At 37.2% G+C, this 22800-nt stretch overlaps 1 protein-coding gene across 4 annotated transcripts in view; it reads right to left on the reverse strand.

Annotated features, from left to right (window-relative positions):
- Positions 1 to 10592: 10592 nt before the first annotated feature.
- TSHZ1 (teashirt zinc finger homeobox 1) overlaps positions 10593 to 22800 on the reverse strand; it is a 78228-nt gene continuing 66020 nt past the window's right edge. For all 4 annotated transcript variants that reach the window (XM_007424601.3, XM_088130688.1, XM_025164331.2 and 1 more), the window contains one exon: positions 10593 to 15177. In XM_007424601.3, the coding sequence (XP_007424663.2) occupies positions 11981 to 15177 (3197 nt within the window). In that variant the 3' untranslated portion in view covers positions 10593 to 11980. The remainder of the gene's footprint in view (positions 15178 to 22800) is intronic.

Genomic DNA, 22800 nt, shown 5'->3' on the forward strand with positions numbered 1-22800 from the left:
TCCTAAATATTAAAATCTTTTTCAATTTTAATGAAAAAAGTCCCAACTATTATCCATTTAACTGTATTGATAAATTGGTACGTAGACTACATACCAGTGGTCTTACATGTTTTTAGTGTTGTTATTCATTTTAGTGGAGAAGAGGAGGTATTTGTACGTTCAACTGTCCCTGTTAAACTACACCTGCATGATTCTGTTTTCATGCTCTTTTCAGGCAATATAGCAATACAAAAGATCTATTTTCTCTCCATAAATGCAGACTGTAATCCATGTTCTTAGATACATCTCCACAAAGGCTGTGAGAAGTCCAGCCACACAGGGTGACATGAATGTTTTGAATCTCTGCATAAACTTGAGATTCTTTGCTCTTGTGATATCAGAGTTCTAATTAGCAGGGGCAAATATAGGTGTGTTGTAGCCAACAGGTGAATGCTTAGATCGGCTAGATAAATTACCTTCTCATTTCTATTATATACTACCAGAACTGGGGAAAGTGCGTGCCTATTCTGGGGCAATATGAGAGAAATCTTAAAGGAAACCAGGTAGGAGAAAAGAAGAAAAATCAGAATGGAAGGCTAAGAAGTTGGTTGTACGTAACTAGAGAAAAATAAAATAAAACCAAGTAAAAAAGACTTGTTGAGACAGGCTGACATAAAGAAGTAATGTTAAGAAGGTATCGGAAGTACAGCAGCATCAGGGCCTGATGTATCACACCGGGGAGATCATCCTACAGCCAACCAGCACTACAGAGAAGATGTGTATCCATGGTACCACCTTGCAGAGAAAACTGCAAGCTTGCTGCAGCACAAAAAGCAGGAATCCAATGAGAGGTGGATATAATTGGAGATGTTTTACATTTTCTCCAAGCATAATTATTTAAGATGTTTATGCATACAATAAACACATAAACACAATAAGTCTAATGCTAACATTTGCTGGGCACAATGAGAAGTTATTAGCTGTTAGGTAATATTTCTAATGCCTCATTCATTGGTTTAATATTAAATATTCAAAACTTTATCATTTTATCTGAGGGTTATATAATGTAGGAGTTGAGAATTCCCGTCAATTACCTATACCTATGTATCCTCTTTAGAGCAAAATCATCTAAGGCAATGAAGCTTCTCTGTGATATATCTGCAAAGGATGTCTACTTATATCATATTCCCTTTATCTGTAGAAGCCATGAAATCATTTTTTCTATTGGTAATATTTTATGTAAAATACCCCCAGTAAGAAGTAACACCTAATAACATTTTTAAAAATTGCAAAATGCAGGATTTCTAAGACACTGCTCTACTCAGCTGTTTGGATAGGATCAGGAGCCTCATCATTTCATCAGTGGAAATCTACTCTAGTCGAAATGAAGAAAGGCACCCGAAATATTCAAAATGTACTCCCTTTCAAAAAGCCTGCTTTTTCTTTCTCCCTGAGAATCTACAGCAGGATGGTGACTTGCTGAGATGCTCTGCCAATTTTCTTTGTTTTGTTGGAAGATGGCTTTTTTGTGACATTGAGCTTGTAACTCTGCTTCCATGACAACAAATAAGATGTTATACATTGGAACCTCACAGTGACAACCCAAGTCTAACCAGGGCTTAAAGAAAAATGTTCATGTTACATTTACAGAACAATGGGGAAAAGGAATGACAGCAGAAAATGGGGACAAGCGTGCATGCGTGTGCATGTTGTCTAAGTATTCATGCCAGGTTTAGACTTGAAACCTAAAGGACAACCTTTTTCAAATGGTATTATGCCATGGCCACCTTTCTTCAGTGCTTATTATCATTGGAATTCTGCAGGAATGAGTGCAAAAAAGATGAGAAAGGACCATTTATAACTGGGAGAAATAATTTTGATTTCCCATCTATACTGATGACTTTTTTCTAAACAAAACAAAACCTTTTGATCCCACAAAGTTGCACATATCTTTGTCATTACCGTTAGTTCTCTTTAAAATTCTCTGAAATAATATACAGTACGGCATTTAGTTTTTCCATCACTTCCTCATTTGCATTGAAGCACACATACTATCTATGCTCATACATTTTATATACTGCTTTCAGCCATGGTCACTGGCAAGAATGTGTCATACTAAAAACTCGACATTTAAAAAGTAATATACCCTACAGTTCTTTTGGGTTTTCTGGATTTCTGCCCATCTTTATCATTGAATATGACCACAGCTTCATGCAGATCTTTCCTAAAGGAACTCTAAGGGTTTGGTGCTTGTCTTATTTCACAAAGCCACTCACAGCTATTACATTAGTTCTGCCAAAGTATGTGAAGCTATACTTTGGTTTAATTTTTTTTAAAATTGTAGATCAGTTCTAGGATCTCTGCATTCTCATTTTCATACCCACCTGTACATATGTTTCATTTAAAATATTTATCCTTCATCTTTCTACCTTAAACTTCAATAGCAAAACAGCTTATCATAAAAATCAAAATATGGTAATTAAACAATTATGATATCCTGGGTGCTTTATGCCTATAAGGCTAGGAAGCCTATTATACAGGTTCCTTCATTTCCAGAGGCTTAATCAGATAACCACTTTAATTGATATTGAAAGAAACCTGGATAATCAGATAGGTCCATTACCTTAGTGACACTACTGTAAAGGTCCTACCTTTGATCACTACTTGTTTAATCTCTAATGTATGAAAGCATTTGGAATAGGAACAAAGATCTCAACAATCAGACAAGTTCACCTGGGAAATTACCATCCTTTAAATGCCATTTACATGCCTATTTCTCTATGTATCTCACAATCAGGTCAGAAAACTGTCAGTGTATGTCTGATGCCCAGCTTTGACTTAGAAGCTCTCTTGCAATCTATTGGTAGTTGAGTGATAACACTCAGGGGTATCCAAAACATTTCATATTCAGCTTATTTTGAATTTCAAACATTTCTGGCATGGTCAGAACAGCACTGGAATACTTCCAAGAAAATTGGAACAACCTGTTTTGAACTTGGAACAGTTGCTTCAAATGTTTCAAATTCAAAACATTTGCATACTACTAATTAATATATGTCTGTGCTAACAATTTTAGTTTGTACATTGTATGGAAACTTAGAACATTTTAAGTAATAAACTGTTAGATTTTATCCAACTGAAAGTTTAGGTCTCAGCAAAATACCTATTCTTCAAATACGAACAGGTGCAATCACTTTCCTATAGCACAGATAACATGGTTTTCACCATAGCCTAATGCATACACATATGCCCCTTATACATTCCGTTTGTGTATGTGTGATTGTTTCCAACTGCAATTCACACAGAGGAAACCCTCACTGGCACAGTCTTGTACAATATCCAAATATTTAAGACTGAATACTGATGCAAATTAGAACCACTTCCACTTTACAGTAACTCTCCACCCCACCCCATGGCAGGTACACTAGCTCAGAGCACTGAACCAGAGGAAGATTTATGGTTTGAATTAATTATGGTTTGTATCTGTAGACATGTATTTGAAACCAGGCTAATACAAGGAAAGAAATCAGTTTAAGGAAGCAAAACTGGAGGCAGCATGTGTTCACAAGTCTATTTGGGCACTGCGAATCATGTTTGTTATGAGCCAGTTCTACATCTGCATCAGGGGAGAGTTTATAAATTTCTCTTCTCTCTCTTGATACCTTCCTGATGGTTGGACCATAATTTGTGTAAATTCCTTTGGCTAGGCTGACTGAGAACGATGAGGTTGCATTTCAAAGCATCTGAAAATGGCAGGTAATATAATTGTTTAAATAATAATATAATCAATGCATAGTATGGATGTTATTAAAATACAGAATCTATTGGAAATTAGAAATAACAAATACCCATTCAGGAGCATCAGAGAAACATAAAAAAAAAAAAAAAAAACTTCTGAAGAAAGTGGTCCTCAGAATCACTACATAGATATAAAGGTATGTGACTTACAAAGAGGACAATGTCCTCTTTCAAATTGCTGGATGGCAAAAAGTAAACAATGAAAAATGTGTTGAAAGCAAAAGGAAGCCAGCACTTTTCTTGAAAGGAAAATATAAACCGAGTAAAGAAAAAGACTTACGGTATATGCACAGTTGGTGGCCAACTTACAGTTTCTTTTCTTTGTGTGTGCCTTAAAAGGGTTATGCAGGTGACCAAAGCCCCTCTTCATAAGAATAGCTACCTTCTTTAACACTATAACATAGATACATGCATTCATATATACATACAAACATTGTTGAAAACTGTTTTATCCAAATTACTGAATATTCCCTTATTATTGATCACTAATTCTGTTGGTAATGCATTAAGTAACAAGTGCAATGCTAATGTTCTAATCTATGTTACACATATGCCTTATTTTCTAACCAAAGAACCCAAAGAGAATTGTATATTCCACTGCAGAGTCATTATCTTGCCATTTCCAAGCTTTACAGCAGTGTGGTTATTATAAAAAATGGATTAATTCAATTTTTAAAAGATAGTGATGGAGGACTGTCAAGTGACAGTCTGCAACATAAAAAGATATTAAATCACACATTAATAAGACTCCTTACAATTAGCAAACAGTATTAATACTTTTTAAGCAGCAGAGTCACTTAGTGCCAAGAGTTTTTTCTACACAGAATTTTCAAAGAGAGTTAATACGGTTTGTATTCAATTGGAGGTTACTTCAGATTATTATTTGTCCCTTGCACCTCTTTGCCCACACTGTATAACTTATAATTATGTTTGCAGGCCTGCAAAACGATAAGGTTACTAATAAAAAAGGATGATTAATACAACTATAACACATAATCTTATTTATTTCATTTCTTGATTCTTTTACTCTTGGGCCTTGAATGCACAATAATTCAATAACTGAAATTGAATAAAATGCCTAAATCACTCAATGCTCTAAGGAGTACATGTATTTACTGCTGAAACAAACAAACAAAACGGGGGTGGAAGCAATAAATAGAATTCTGTGCATTATCTTGCATTACATTAACATAGTTTCCAAATCTGGACTTGGCTATCCCCAAATCAATAGAGGAAGTGAAGAGTGTCAGCTAATCTTTTTAAGCAAAGTATTTTAACTGTATTGTTTTTTAAACACATATACAAACACAAGTATTTATAAAAATTGTGTAGTAATAGTTCACAGTAATGTAAATATTAAGGCTAAAGACATTTGGCCACTAATTAATGAAATCTTGTCATTTTACTGTCAGATTTTTCAAGAAAAATGCCTGGAAGCCAATGACTATCCACTGCAGAATGTTATTTGTAGTTGGGATCTTAAATGCCAGACGATTGGTGAAAACAGTTCAGATTTTCCAAAGATGATTTGGAAAATCATCAAGATAATTTTTCAAAAATCATCATCTGAAAAACATAGTGCTCTGGGTACACTGATATATCTATTCTTCTATCATGCATCCAGAAACTCTGTATTATATTAGCAACTCAGTCAGTGTTTCTCAAACTTGGCAACTTTAAGATATGTGGACTTCAATTCCCAGAATGGCTGGCTGGGGAATTCTGGGAGTTGAAGTCCACACATCTTAAAGTTGCCAAGGTTGAGAAACACTGAACTAAGTATGTATTTGCTGGTGCAGACTTTGGGGCAAAAAGCAGATCTTTTGTGAAAAGTAGCTGCCAAATACCACCATTCTTCAATTACATTAACACCATGTTAATTTCATAAAGAATCCATTTATGAGAAAGAAGACAGTCAAGTTACTTAAAGTCTGGTTGTAGCCATCCATCAATCCAAGTCAGCCCACCAATTACAGCTGTGCAAATGTTTCTTATGCCCTTCCATGTGCTGCGAAGGACTTGTACAGCTTTTCTCCCCTGAGAAGCAAATCTCTGAGGTGCTCCTACAGAATGCCCTTTTAATGTGTACAGTGCATACTGAATGCCTGGCTTTCCATGTGCTAATTGTCATATCCTTCATGGCATAAAGCAGTGAAAGCCTAGGCAGCGCTCTGTGACATCTGCACTGGACATTTGTCCTGAGGTGACAGAACTTAACTTTACCTCCAAATGCAGTATTTAAAGGTACAGGCCTGTCTTCCTATATCCTAAGCAAAAACTGATGTCAAAACTCAGCTGAGATAGACAGAGAGACAGACAGAGATATGTGAAGAATGTAAGCAAAATTATGAGAAATTACTGGAGTCTGAAGGAACAGACCTGGGTTGGTGGAAAGAGATTGCATATTTACTTTTACAGCTGCCTCGTGCTTTTCTAATTTGTATAATATTAGAAAATAACGTGTTTAATATTTTGATGATATGCCTTTTGATAAGCAACAAGTTTGTCCTAGTTCACATAACAGTACATGAGACGGTAGAACCCTTTTTTGGAGTATAAACCCCCAGGTATACACAGAAATGAAGTTTGAGGAAGTAGAATGCTTTCTAGCTTAGCATTCCTCCCAATGTGCTTTCAATGTGCAATGACTTTCATGAACATCATTCCTGATCTAGCTACATTGTTTCATCCGCTCTGTGCATACGAGAGTTGGTTAGGGATTCTAACCGTAGTCACTGAGTTCAACCTCCCTCTGCATAATTAGGGTACTTTCAATTAGGACCACCATTTCTGAATTGCAATAATCTGGATGATTATTAAGATGGAAGCAAAGAGTTAAAAACTTTGTGTGTCTATATGCTGTCATCTAGTGATTCTCTGGATATCTGCAGCCAGATAATGCCCTAGTTTCAACACACTTCTAAATGTTTTTTATGAAAATACTAGAAAATGTAAACAGGTGCATGTCTGCAAGCCAGACAAACGTGACGTGATCATACAAGGGTCAGACTGCATTATGGCTGCTTCATTGAAGTATTTTATTCTTTCCCCCTTTTTTTTTGTAAAACAACCCGTCAGCACAGGACAGCGCAATGATCAGATGAAGATACTGGCAAATGACAGAATTTAGCTTTTCCCTTTCATCACATGCAGGAATGCGTACACACACACACACACACACACACACATTCACCAGAAACCTGAGGATACAGTTTGATAATAAATTCTGCCACTGCCTTAATTTAGTCCTTAATTGGAGCCCAAATATGAAAGTACACTGGGAGTTCCAACAGTCCCAGTTTTACCGCAACCCACCAGAGCAAGATATGCACCAGGTCCAGGTATTTTCAGCCTCCCAACGTATTTAATTTTGTAGCATTATGGATGCTTTCCTACATGCATTTTCAAAACAATTATAGAAATCTCAATATATAAGCAGAAGTCTTATATAGCTTGGTGCACCTATTTCATTGCCAACAACTTCCACAATTTAATTAATCTTTAGCAAAAGCTACACTTATTCTTTTCAAATGTACTGTGTGAACAAGTCATTAAGCAGGCCATCTTATTAGGAAGCCTTCAACCATTAAAAACATGCTGAATTAGATTCTGAGGGCTGCTTCTCAAATTACATTTCTTAAAAAACAGAAAGCCTGTATATCAATCCCACATATAAATCACGCTGTGTCCCCTTCTCCGATTAGAAAAATAAACAACTAGTTCTGAGAAATGTCAAGAGGATATTGAGATTGAAAGAAAACAAATTTTTGTATTGTCCTTATCAGAGAATATACAGGACAGAGATCTGAGCCTGCACTGGCTCTGAGAAGGAACAACTACAGGAAATTGAAGTAGCAAGAGAAGATATTCTAGGATAACTTGAGAGGATATACAGTAACATATTACCAGGTCCTAGTGGCATTCACCCAAGTGTTCTTAAAGAACTGAAATGTGAAATGACCATCCTCATAGCAAAATATTTAACTTTTTCCCCAGAAAATACTTATTTCCAGAGGACTAGAATGTTCTCAATGTGACACCAATTTTTAAAAAGGGAACTAAAGAAAATCATAGGCTGATCATCTTAATTATCTGTTCCAGGCAAATTGGTAGAAACCACATAGAAGAACAAGCATGGCAGAAGGAAAATCAGCATGGGATAAGAGAATATGCCCATTTATGAATTGCTACTTAATTAAAAAAGAGAAAGCAAAGGATAGGAATAAATCAGTCATTTTATCAGTGGAAAAAAGAAACAGAGTCACACAAGGAGCTGTATTTAGACAGGTACTTTTTAACTTGTTATAAATGATCTTCACTTAGTGGTAAGCAGTGACCTGGCCAAGTTTCGGAAGACACCAAACTATTCAAAATGGTAAAACACAAAAGTGCCATGAAAAAACTTAACAGGTTCTCTTTAAATTGGATGAACCAAATGCCAAATGCAGTTAAATTTAAGCAAGTATAAATGGATGCACATAGGAGTAAAAACTGTACCATCACAGGTACACTGATAGGGTCTCAGCTGTCTATAATCTGGAAGACTGAATGTTACCTCCTAGTTGCAGACAGCATGCTTCCAAATACAGTGAAGGGAAACAATTGTGGCAGAGGGGTATGTCTTCATCTCCCACATCTGGGCAGCTCAGAGGCATCTGGTTTGTGGCTACTGTGAGAAACAAAGTGTTGCACCAGGATGCCTGATTCATCAGGCTTTTTTTTTCCTTCCTAGTGTTTTTCCCACATGTACAGGGTCCGCTTTTTTGGGATCAACCGAATGTTGATCTGTTGGTTGCGACAGGAATTGACCAACTGGTTTGTTGCTCAAGCCTGGCGTCGGGGGTTGAGAGAGAGTGACTGGCCCAAAGTCAGCCAGCTGGCTATCATGCCTAAGGTGGACTAGAACTCACAGTCTCCTGGTTTCTAGCCTGGACCCTTAACCACTAGACCAATCTGGCTTTCATCAGGGTTGTTCTTATGTAAAAGTCATATTTATCTACAGAGCCATATCTAGAGGCCTCAGAGGCTATACTATTTATGGATATTAAGAGACAGGAAGAACAATAAGTGAGAAATATTGTTGAACACAGAGATGTAAATATCTCTGTCAATAATTAACAACTGAATCAACATAAAGGAACTTGAAGACCAAAGTGAGCAACCAGACACCCACAAATTTTTTGGACTAACTTCCATTATTTTTTGCCACTGAATATGGCAGTTGAGGTTTACAGAAATTGAAGCCCCAAATATCTGGACTGCATCAAGTTGCCTACATTTGATTCAGAGCAAGAGGCACAGGACTAAAAGGCCAACCCTCCTACTGCCCCCTTATACAGTAGATATAATCATCATGTTACTTTTTCTGAGATGAAGTGCACAATTGTAGGAAATGTCTTTCTGCCTCCATCTGCAGAAAGTTATAAACTTCTTCAGCAGAGACACACAACTTAAGCTCCCCCAGGATCTTAAAAAAAAAGAAGTTATTAAGTTGTAATTTTAATGCATTATAAAAGGAAATGTATTAAATATATTATTTATGGGGAAGCCTATTAACTTACTATAAATGAAATGAAATAAACTGTACTCCTTGTCCTGACCCTGCGTACTACTGTCTGGAGCACAGTCCACAGCATTCCACTCAAAGACCAAGTGTGACTTCAGTTTGGAAGAACCTGCACAACTCTAGAAGAGAATATGTGTAGCTCAGGGTTGAACTGTGGAGTCCTTGGGGTTCTCTGAGCTTGGCTGTTTTCTTGCAAATGTTTCATTACCAGATAATGCCTTCAGTGCTAGAATGGAGTGGAGTTTGCTCTCTGTTTATATACAGTGGCTTGCCCTGCCTGTGTTGGTGACCCCCACCACCCGACCTGGTAGTTCCTTGATTAGGGTATTGTTTACTGCTTGATTGTATGTCTGGTGATAATCTTGGTGTTAACCTCTGCTTATCTGGGTGATGATTGCTGGTGAGGAGATGTTTTGGTCTTTCTTTTTTATTGTCTGTTTTGAATAGTGTGTAGATGTTGTTTACCTCTATGTGCCTGTTGATGGCTACCTTGTCTGATACCATTTTGGATTTAGCTTTAGCTCCAAAAGTGCAAGTGAATTCCTGGAAGCTTGGTATTCAGACAAAGTAGCCATCAACAGGCACATAGAGATAAACAACATCTACAAACTATTCAAAAGAGACAATAAAAAGGAAAGCAAAGACCAAAACATCTCACCAGCAATCATCACCCAGATAAACAGAGATTAACACCAAGATTATCACCAGACATACAATCAAGCAGTAAACAATACCCTAATCAAGGAACTATCTGGGCAGCTGGGGGGGGGGGGACACCAACACTGTATATAAACAGAGAGCAAACTCCACTCTATTCTAGCACTGAAGATGTTACTTAGCTGGGTAATGAAACATTTGTAAGAAAACAACCAAGCTCAGAGAACTCCAAGGACTCCACTGCACACCTCTGCTACATAAAAACAGGGGTTAAAGATGAAGCAATTGGATTCTTTTTAATGAGTGGGGTCCACTTGGGTAGCTATCAGGAGTTTAGATACCATTCAGGCCAGGCAAAAATCAAATGTATTTCCAAAGCATAAAAAATGCTTGCACCACATAAAGTAAGTCACACAGTGTATTCATCAGCATCTATTTCAGTAACATTTGGAAACATCATTACTGCATAGGCAACAGAATGGAGCATATCAGAGTACAGAAATGATTCCAAACATACTTCAGGCTGAAATCTCTCGCTGCTGAAATGAAGACCTCAAAGGCAAAGTAATGATGACATCACAATATGCATAAATCAAGAACTGCATGTGGGTTTATTTTACATTTGAGAAAACAGTGGATTTCATTGCGTGAACCAAAAAGGTACTGTACAATATTAATGATAAAACATCAAAATGTATAATTCATAGTGCATTGTTTGCTTTATTTTTATTTATTTATTTTGTCAGATAGCTCCTTTGAGTACATGCATCTGGGAAGATGCAGGTGCCAGTAAAATTCCTCTATTTAACTCAAGCTGCAGGAACTCAATTTTATTCAAAAAAGTGTGTTTTTACATTATATACACAGAAATTGAATATAAAATGACAATATAAAAAGTTAAGAGAGAAAGCATACAGCCAGAAGGTACAAAGGAAGTTGAACAATTTAAAATGGTACAATATGCAACATGTACTTTTTTTTTTTTTTTTTAACCTAAGCTGATGCTGGCAATTTACAAGGAACAGAATCTAACACTTGTCCCATTTTTTTGTTGTTTTGTTTCATTTTCATGTACCAATGCAGCACACTATAGAAAGGCCAGCTTGTACCAAAGCTTACATTTGTAAATAACTATAAACTGCAGTATCTTACAGGAAAAAGAAATAGCATTTTTACATTTTTTTTTTTAAAATAACTTGCATACGTTTTATGCCAGTCACGTGGCAATGTTCAGCATTCAGAGGGTTTGGGCATAGTGGCAAATTGGTTTGTTATTTTTATTTTTTAAAACATGGGTTGTGGTTCTCTAACCCCTTGAGCACTTGATCACTTTTTATCATTATTCAAGAACGGCATGCATCTTTTCTTCGCAAATCAGACTGCATTTTCTTTGAAAAAAAAAAAGGCTTTTTGACATTTGAAAATCTATTAAATGTAAGTGAATTTGACCCAGTTGTATTAGGATGAAATGCCTTTTTAAAAAACACACCTTCTTTTGGGAAAGGCACAGAATACTATTATAGTCCTCAGAGGGTTAAAAACTGACACTACAGGGTTCTGTGACCTTTATTGTCATGGCAACTTTGTAATTTTAGAATGTCTTTTTGTTATTGTTCTTTGTGTCTTTCTTTACGGCTAAATTAATGTCTCTCAATAGTGTCTCCCACTATAGTCTACAAAAGATAGCTTAACATCAAGGACAGATGTTGAAAATAAAGGTCAGACTTTGACTCACAGAAAAAGAAGAGGGGGGAAGAAAAGGAAAGGAAAAAAAAAAGGTTTTAAAAACATGCACAGATCAGACAAAGAGCATATAAATATAACTACAAAACGTATGTAAGAAAAACCAAGCTCCAGATAGGCAGTTCAGCAACAAAAGTAAGACTGATTTCAGAGGCTCAGGTCAGGCCTAGTGCAGTACTATGAAGTTTAGTGCAATGTTCCTGTGGTCACGTGCATACCTGGTTGCTTACCTGGACGCTAATGTTTTTCTAACTCAGTTACATAGATCAGATGGTCCTCGGGGGACTTCCCATGTGTTTTACTAAGGTGCAGTTTTACTGCATGCTTGCTTGCAAAAGTTCGATTACAGAGCTTACACTGGAACGTGGAGCCCGAGTCCTCCTCGGCAATTCCAAGTGAGCCTAAAGTCTTGTTTGAGAAGACCTTGGAAACATTCTGCTGTTCTTGTATCTGATTAAGTGGCAATTTGGACAGATCCTTCAAACTGAACCCTAAATGTGTCTCCAAGTGACTTATGTATGTGGAAGCAGTCCTGAATTGAGAGGCACAATCATTGCAAAAGAAAACAGGATGACCTGTATCCAAATTCTTTAAAAACTTAGTTCCACCTGTCCTCCTTAACTGATACTTCACATTGGCCAGCCAGTGGCTAATTGTGGTCATGGAAAGACCAGTAAACTTCGAGATATGAACCCGCTCTTGTGGACCTAGGTCCGACATAATATATTTGCCTTCCGGTGTCTCCCTCAAACTGGAAGCAAACTGGGCTTGAAGGATGAGAAGATGCTGAGGGTTCCAGTTTGACTGCCTACCCTTCCTCTTGTGTACTGGAGACAGTTCATCCAAAGCCTCTTCAAAGCTACTTCCATCTGCATCAGATTTTTCTGATACAGACGATGGAGTCGAAGACTTGGGAGTCAAGCGCCCTGTGAGGTTCTTAACCATGTCAGAAATATCCATTAGGGCACTTTCTCTTAGAGGAGATGAGACAGAATCAGTCACACTGGAAATCAGTGGTTTGTTTTTGGACTTTGTTAAATCAATAGGCTGATCACTGTTCTCATAATAGTACCGGTCAATAGCCTCAGCTTGCTTGGCCGGAGTTGCGGGGTAAATGGGTTTGTCCAACATACTGTTACTAATTTTATATAACATGGCCAAAGGATCCAAAGAAGGACTTACAGGATTAGAGACTTTGCCTAAGTGGGTATTCATGATGGATTGCAAAGCACTCAATGGATTAATGAATGATTGCTCTGGTGAATGGTCTGTAATGATACCCAGGTTATTACAGCCATTTGTGACTTTTGCTTTAGGTGGTTCAGTACCATTAAGTGCATGCGGGTCAGCTAAACCATCCTTTTTGACCTTCTGAACCTCAGCTTCAGGACTCTGTTTTTGCTGCTGTGGCTGCTGATGTAGTTGCTGTTGCTTGTTGCTTTCCTCTGATTTTGGAAAGTCTTTGTTCTCCTTAGGAGCAGGGGACAATGGCTTGACCGGAGAACATTTTTCTTTCTCTGAAGGCTTTTCTTCTTTTTTAATATTGATTTTGCCTGTGACCTTCTCCACTAGCTCTTCCATGGCAGAGACATTACTTTTATGAGGAGGGGGTGTCAGATTGCCTGGTGAATGGATCAGTGCATTGTGTTCTGAAGACAATGACTTTACATTGCTAGCATATGATGGCTGAATCTGAACACTCTGCACAGTTGGCTGAATGGATTTAACAGTTCCTGGAAGCTGATAAGCTGCATGAATGCTAGGGTAGCCTCCCCAGGAAGGTGCTCCATTCTGAGCTTTGCTTATAGCTGTGGTCACTGTGTTCTCCAGAGATTTCAATATGTCTATTCCACCTTTTGGACTTTCATCTAGATCCTCTTCTCTGAGGTACTGATACACAGTTGTTGGCTCAAATTTTTCTGCAGAATCCTCATTTTCTTCTTTAATTTTTTTGTCTGTTTCAGTAACAATCACCTTTTCTTTTTCTGGCAGGTTCTTTTCTTCAGAAGTTGTAGATCCAGCAGGAGAATCTGGCTGCTTTTTAATATTTGTAGCTGGTAATCTTGTATGAGTGGTAGGTGGCAAAGGTATGGACTGTATCTTTTCTTCTACCACAGGGTCCAATACTAGCTGTTTTCCTTTCTTGGAGGCAGAATTAGTTACTTTCAAAAAATGTCCTGTGACCATCATGTGAGCAGTAAGCTGCTGCAAAGTGTCATGAGAACTGCCACATTCCATGCATTTTAGTATCTGAGCTTTGCGGGCCTCAAACTGCCAAGTGTAGCTAGCACCATTTTGATAGCCATAGCGATTATTGGGAGTTACATATGGATTGGCAGTTTTCTGATCCTTTGCTGCTTCACTAAGTGTGGTCTCTGAAGTGATTGCTGTTGGCTCAGGTGAGCAAGGTGAAGCCAAGTCCTGAAGTGCTCGTTTTTTGGTAGAAGGCACCAGTTTGGTGATGGCTGGTACTGGTTCCTTCAGAGGCACTTTCTGGTAATGCTTTGTTTTTATCATATGGACACTCAAGTCTTGTAAAGATTCAAATGAATGACCACAGTACATACACTTTAGTACTTTCTGGGCATCCTCTTTGCCTTCCATTTCCATAAGGGATCGCTTTCTGGGCTTTGACCACCGTTTGGTTTTTTCAGATTCTTTATCTCGGTTGTCATCCCGGTAATGACCAGTTTCATTCATGTGCACTGTAAGCTCTACAAGTGTATCATACGCTGCACTACAGTCTTTGCACCGGAATTTACTGGCACCAGTGAACACAGAACCATAGAGTTTATTGTTTTGCCGGTAAAGTTGCACTGTGCTGAACAGACTAGGTTCTGGTAGAAGTCCATATGATGAGGTCTGTTGCAGAGTTTTGGCCAAAGCCGCTTGATGCCAGTCATAACCTGAACCACCACTGCTACTGTTACTAGTACTAGTACTACTGATACTTGTAGTGGTAGTAGTGTTGGTACTGGTACTGGCACTTGTACTTGGGATATTGATACTAGTGTTGCTGTTAGTGGTGCTTTCCTTCTGGCTGTTTTCATTATTCTTTGATTTTTTAAAATCTAAAGCTAAACCGGACCAACAAGATTCTGACAGTAAATTTGCATACACAGCTTTTATTTGTGCTAAGCTGTCCTGTGGATAGGAAGCATTGTCCAAGCACTTGTGATCTTCTCTCTCTTCTTTAGAAGAAGTGCTTTTGAAATGGGCCAGCTGGTCGCTGTTTTCACTGAATGGTGAACCATAACCTGCATCTTGATTTGTTGCTGTGCTGACTGGAGAGTTCTGATAACTCTGAGCCTCTTTGATCTCTGTTTCATCATTGCACATGTACTCAGTTTCCTGGATGTCCAGAGGTAGCCCATCATCCTCCCCACTTTCTTCATCAATTTCTGCTGCTTTCAGTTCTTCTTCAGGAACATAAGCTTAAAAGAGAGAGAAGAAAAGAGAAAAAAACAAGAGAATCATTAAAGAATGTACCCATTTTCCTGCACTGTCACTATTACAATAAAAATGAGGGTTATGTTTAACAGAACATTTTCATAGCTTTTAGTTCACTGTGATAACATACCTTCTCAGTTCAAGGCATTCCAGCTACAACTAAACATCTACACGACACATCAGTAGGATTAATGTTTTACCAGCAGATTAACCTAGTCTGACTAAAGCTAAGATACATTCTTCAGTTATCTATTATGGCATAATTACATTACAATTGTGCTGTTCTGCAGTAACTGATCTGAGGATTATGGCTTTAGTTTATTTACTCATTTACCAGACTGCTAAATAGATGGGTTATCACATTTCATTTTCACAACAATAGAAAATTACCCGGTTTAGTTTCAACATATTACGTTCCACAATCCAGTCTATGGAACATAGAATGAATATAACATTCAATGAAAGTAGGCTAAAACTAAAAAAAAAAAAATCATATTAGAGTTTAAATTAAAAACTAATTATCATTAAGAATTATATTATAAATCCAATAGAACACTTCACATTTTCCCCCAATTATTCCTGTAAGTGGTGTTACCACTATTCCTATTTTATGGACTGAACCTGTAGCTCAAATAAATTCCTATTTTGTGTTATAAAATCTACCCCAAGTAAATGTTAACTGGATGAGAGACTTGAGTCAATTTAGGCCTGGAAGTTTCAACCTATCCATAAGATGCAATACAACGAGTTACCCTGAAAGTAAAATAACAATAGGGACTAGGCAACTAAGTTTTCTTGACATATTACTGGAAGGCCAAAATATATACTAAAGTATTAACAGATAAAGAATTATTTTTACTGGCATTCCTGTTATTGTAATATGTATCCAGGATTCATTAAGGTTCAAAAGTTATATACAAATAGCAGAAAACCTGTCTCCATTAACTGTCACACTCTCCATACAGCAACATTACAGAATAATCCCATTAGACAAATATTCCATTAGAACAGCAATATGAGAATACTAAAGCAATATTATTATTAATACTCCAGTGAAGGATGGAAATTACATTGCAGCAATAATTAGTGCCAAAAATAGAAAAGGCTTAAACTTCAACTTTTACAGAAGTTGATGGAATTTTAAAAATTGGTGAAAGTATTATTGTAAGAAAGTTGATCATCTAGACCCCTTTCAGTTGGGATTCAGGCTGGGGTATGAGACAGAGACAGCATTGGCCGTACACTTGGACAACCTCTGGTGGGAGCAGGATGGGGGTAATGCATCCATTCTTGCTTTTCTTGATCTCTCAGTGGCTTTTGATACTATCGATCATGGTATCCTTCTGGACTGGCTCCGGAATTGGGGGTGGGCAGCACAACGTTGTGCTGGTTCTCCTCTTTCCTCTGGGGCCAGTTCCACTCAGTGTTGATGGGCGGGAGAGGTCCAGTCTGCAGCCCCTACTTTGTGGGGTGCTACAGGGCTTGGTCCTTTTTCCTCTCTTGTTTAACATCTACATCTACATGAGACTGTAGGGTGAGGTCATCTGATGGCTTGGGGTGAGGTATCACCAATAAGCAAACGATACCCAGCTTTATATCTCCATCTTTGGCTGCCTGAATGATGCACTGGACAACCTATCCCAGTGCCTAACCCTAACCCTGGATGGGGCACAACAGGCTTCAGCTCAATCCAAGCAAGACTGAATGGCTTTGGGTGTTTGGACCTTCTGCTGCTGGGAACCTTCCATCATTGGACTTGTATAAGGTGGCACTGCCTCAGACAGACCCAGTGGGTAATCTGATGGACCTCCTGGATTCACGGCTCCTGCTTGAAAAGCAGGTGGCAGCTGTGGCTGGAGGGCCTTTGCACTCCTTCAGGTTGTGTGTCAGCTGTGCCCATTCCTGGGCCCTGCTCACTGTCATTCATGCCCTCATGAGCTCTCATCTGAACTATTGCAATGCGCTCTACATGGGACAGCCCTTGAAGAGCATTTGGAAGCTTCAAATAGTGTGGAATATGGTAGCACAGGTAGTAAGTGGCATCAGTTATTTGGTACGTGTAACAATGAGGTGCATTGGTTGCCAGTGTGCTTCCGGATACAATTCAAGGTATTGGTTGTCATCTTTAAAGTCCTTGAGGGCTTAAGACTGGGTTACTTGAGGGACTGTCTCTCCCCAGTTGTTTCACCCCATCTGATCTAGGCAGGCAGGATGGGCATGCTTTGGGTCCTGTCAGCAAAAGAATGTTGATTGACAGGTCCTAGAAGACATGCCTTTTGTCCTGTAGCACCCAGTTTGTGGAACATTCTACCTCTGGAGATCAGGATAGCCCTGACCCTGCTGGTCTTTTGTAAGACCCTGAAGACCTGGTTCGGTGCCCAGGCCTGGGGCCCCATGGGTGTGCAGGGACCCATTTCTTGGTTATACTAGTGATTTGGGTTGATGTTGCTCAGCCACTGTGTTTTTTAACTTTTGAAATGTTTATAATTGTTTTTATTTTATTATAACTCTGCCACCAAGAGACACTTGTGGAGATAGGCGGTCATATAAATAGGATAAATAAATAAATATATAATAGCATCAACCTGTGTGTCTACTCACATACAAATTGTAATGAGGACTATAACCTAAATGTAACATTATTATGAATAATATCAATAGATAGCAATCTCCATAAGGGAAAAAAAAGCTTCCCTTTAATTTACCGTATGTTGGCATACACACGCACGCACGCATACATACATACATACATACATATATAAATGACTTACAACCACAATTGGGACTAGAACGTCCATCGCTAAGCAATGTGGTCTTTAAGTGAGTTGCACCCAATTTATGATCTTTTTTGCCATGGTCATTAAGTGAATCACCACAGACGTTAAGTGAATCTGGCTTCCCCCACTGACTTTGCTTGTTGGAAGCCTTCCAGGAAGGTCATAAATGGCAATCACATGACCCTGGGACACTACAACCATCATAAATAGATGTCAGTTGCCAAGTGCCCAAATTTTGATCACGTGACTGCAGGGACGCTGTAACAGTCGTAAGTGTGAGGACCGGTCATAAGTCACTTTTTTCAGCGCCACTGTAATTTCAAACGGTGGTTAAACGAATGGTCGTAATTTGAGGACTACCTGTATTTACTAACTGATTACCACATCATGAAGTACCCCCAGCAGTTAACAGTAAAATAAAATTGTACAACATAATGACAGTTAAAATATCCGTGGTCAATGAAACCTATACAAAAACAGATTAATCTATGTTTAGATTAAACAGTGAAACAAGATCCCAACAAGGCATACAGATGTTTTATTGTTTTTATGATTGTTTTATAGTCATTGGTTTTATTGTTATTGCTTAACATGGGTGGCCATATATATCTTTATTTTATTTATTTATATATAATTATATATAAATATTGTATTTATTATATATATATATATTATATATATATTATAATATATATAAATATTATATTATATTTATATATAAATATTTATATATAAATATTATATTTATATTATAAATATAAATATAAATAAATAAAATCGTGTCACCCCTTCAGGGTAGTCCAGACCAGGAAATCAAAACCAAGAGTACTAATACTACCTTTATCGTAAGGTTACAGTAACAGAATCTTACAAGTCTGAAACTGCTTCCTCCCTCCCCTGCCTATATGCCTCCCTCCCCTGCCTATATGCTCCAGAAAACTAGGGAGGGTCAATTCTGAGATACTTTCTCCACCTCCATTCCTGCTTTGGATTCAGATTTCTTTTATCAGACCATTGTCTAGGTTTGAGCTTCTCCTCCTGTCTCTCAAGGTTATTCTCACAGCCCATTACAGATGGCAACATCCATTAATTCCCAGACGCCCTCCAGAACACTTCTGTTTGACCAGTTTTCAAAAGGAAAAAACAAAAGGAGTTATACAGGAGTTATTATAGAGAAACCAAATCTCTTAGCCAGCAACTTCTCCCAGGATAACTATATCAGATAGGTGGACTCTGGTTAGAAAAGGCAGTCTTGGAGTTACCTAGTTGCTAAGCCATGAAGGGCTTTATAGGTTAAAACCAGCACTTTGAATTACATGCAGAAATCTATTGGCAGCCAGTGCAACACCTACAACATGTGGTGTAATTACAATATGTAATAAAGATTTACAATATGTAATTACAATATGTCAGATTTACAACTTCCTCTTTCTTTCTTTCTTTCTTTCTTTCTTTCTTTCTTTCTTTCTTTCTTTCTTTCTTTCTTTCTTTCTTTCTTTCTTTCTCATATTTTTATGGCTGCCCAACTCACAAAACATAATCTTATACATAATTCTGTTTGAATTCTAAAAATGTATTAAGCATGGCTTATTTGGTATGTGTCAGTATTAAACCACATATTATAAAACTGGTTTGTTTCAGTAATCACAGAGTAGGGTTCATACAGTATATAACACTAACTTTCAGCTAACAAAAACTGAAGGCTTCTAATCTCTCCACTGCTCTATGCTAGAGAACAGAAAAAGATTGAGACTTGCTACAGCTCATTTCAGTCCCAATAAACTATTTGTTAAACAAATTTTACAATTTTTTTGAAAAGCACCAGGCTAGTTTAGTCATTCTAAATTCAATTACAAAGCATTTGAAGAGGAAAAAACAACTATATGTATATATCTTAGGCAAGGATAACATTTTATGTGGGAATTTAAATTTCAGAATTATTCTGATCATGTACGTGAAAGAAACCCCCACTGAACCAATGATATTTAGTATAAACATGTAATTTTTGATAATTGGACTTGTTCTTTATGTAGTCAAGACTTTGTGAACTATACCAAACTTATTTGGTCACTACTACTACTACTAGTGGCAATGTGCTGTAAGGGAAAGAAAATAAACTTTAATAAATATTATGGAATTTAGTGCTGATTTCCATATAGTTCCAGCACTATAAATTTATTAAAGTCCATTTACAATTCCTGTGATGCAACTTTTGGGCTGAAATTCAGGGCCACGATTATTACACCTATCGCCCAGGTTAATAACCAAATGACCTCCCAGGAACTGTAAGTGTGGTGGCAACATCAAAGAGGTCCAGAGTCAGCCCTAAGGCCAGCACACGTAGGCCAGGCTGCCAAGACTTGTACCACTTGCTATCCCTTTGTTTTTGTCTCAATTTTTAAAAATGCTTTATACAGTAGTCAGAAAGAAGCCAATGAGAGATTTACAAAGTTGCAGAAGCTATTTTACTTATTTGTTTTTTACTTTCTAAAATACAGTACTTGTTTCTGTAAGAACAAAAAAAGGCTTAGCGTAACAAATTACAGTCTATTCCTATAAAACCTGATGCTATGATTTAAGTGATTAAACTCTACATGCTTAAAGTATTTCTGTTTCAACACTGTTAGTCTGAAAAACGACTTTGTTCCTGTAAAAAAAGGAACAGAAGCAGTAGTAATGATGGAACTGTGGTAAGATACAGTAAGAGTAATATTGGAAGTGTGGCTAAAAGCAGAAATAATATAAAGGCTTCCTAAAGTAAGACCATTGGGTCCAAGGTCTAAACACTACCAGCTGCACCACTGCTTGATTTTAAATAGCGTGCATTATTCTATTAATAAGCTGTAATTAAACAGAAATGGTGAAACTAAACGTGACAGGTTGTTTCAGAATTTCGCCTCCTACTAAGGTTGGCCTGTGGCATTGAGCCTCCTACCAATCTATGACGCAGATGTCATGCAACAATTTTAACAAGAGTGGTCTGCAGTTAAAAATAAAACGAGAGATAAATATTTAAAAGTGACAAGCATAAAGCAAGCAATGACATATCCAACTTGATTAGCAAACTTTGCTATTGTGTTGCCACCTGGTGAAATGATACAATCTAACCAAATTATGTATTTATTGGAATCAAACTATTCTTTTTAACTAACAAATGTGATATTCATGAGCAGATGGTCACTATATCAAAATACATTTATTCCAAGGGCCCACTTCAAAGAAATGAAGAAATGTCTTATATACACCTAAGTACTAAGTGTAAATTCAGAATATGCATTGTTACCACAGGAAGATTAAAGAATGGGTATACAGTTCTAACAGAAGCAAACAGAAGTAGATGAATGAGGAGGAGAAGCACCAGCAGCAGTAGCTGCCAAACCAAACAATCTTATTTTATTATTATTATTAATTGGGTGTTTTACAAAAGAAAATATTAATTGCTTATTCTGATTTTTACTTTAAAAAGATTATCAACAGTACAAATCTACTTAAACTGTGTTGAACTCAGTGGCTACACTCTGATACACACTTACCTGAAAGTGAGTTGCACTTAACTCTATAGGACTTATTACTAAGTAGACATATATAGAATTACACTGTTAAATCTTTTTAAAAATATTTTTTTCTTAGAAGCATATGCTAAAATTCATGATATTCCCATCTGACCCATTTCTCAGTAGCACTCAACATTTCTAAATTCTGCCTGCCAAAAATAGGAGGCCCCTTTCTCCCCTTTCATTTACCAGTATTCTGCAGTACTTCTTATTTTTCTCTCCACTGAACTCCCCCTTTTTCCAAATCTGATTTCGTTTTATTGAAAGGACAATTTAATGTGATTTCTTGTAATAATGGAAAAGTTCTTCAAATAATATAACATTAAATAATATCAAGGCTAAAGAGATAAAGACCTGGGGGGGGGGGGGAAACAAAGCTTGGAGTTAAAGAAAAGAATATCTTCCCAACTGGAATGCTTTTATAGACTTGAGACTGCCATCTGTTAGTATACTACATTCTAACAAAAATCTATAAAAAATTATCTATAAATCCAGCTTTAAGGTAATTTACATTTCATTAAAAATGATCATATGTGAGTCTCTATTCTATCCTTCACCTCATTCTACACTATCCCATTTAGTAGATTTTGTAGTTCATGTCACAAAATTATATGCAGCCTGGTGTCTTTGGTTAAGAAAGGCAAACGAGAACTACTCCATTCTTGCTTCCAAATCATGGGAGAATTTGGAACTGGGTTGCTGAAGTGCAAGATTCCAAAAGGGATCCTTATTTAAAATATTAGATTTTCTATCTGTTAGTTTGCTTCATTTTTCTATCAGATCAAATTCACATATTTTGTAATAAATAATTCACGTATGGATTAAAGCAAACTGAACATGAGAAAGAGTAAAACAAATATATTTATTTATCCCTACTCCTACACACTGCTAAAAATCCCTCCGCACCAACAGATTCTGTCTCAACACAGAGGTCACAACTATTTGCCAAAGAAGGTATCCTTCTGCCTTATACTATGTTACCTCTAAAGAGCAGAGCAAAGGATTAAGACCACTGTTATACTATGGTAGCACAAACATTAATACACTAAGTTCATTACTCTGAATTGGCACCCTCTCGTTTGAATAAGGCAACCTGCATAAATTGACAAAAGCTTTGCCTACGTTTTATTTAATTCACAATTTTTGTAACCCAAAATCTACGATAAAAACAAAAAGATAGACATACAATTAATAGGTATCGCCCAATGATAAGCAGAAATATTCAATCCTGGTTAAAAACACAGTGGAACAGTGTTGAATGTATTTATATTTGTAT

This window comes from Python bivittatus, unplaced genomic scaffold, assembly GCF_059951505.1.
Source record: "Python bivittatus isolate LINGU-HERP-01145 unplaced genomic scaffold, Pbiv_v1 ctg000840_np1212, whole genome shotgun sequence".
Classification (NCBI taxonomy): Eukaryota; Metazoa; Chordata; class Lepidosauria; order Squamata; family Pythonidae; genus Python; species Python bivittatus.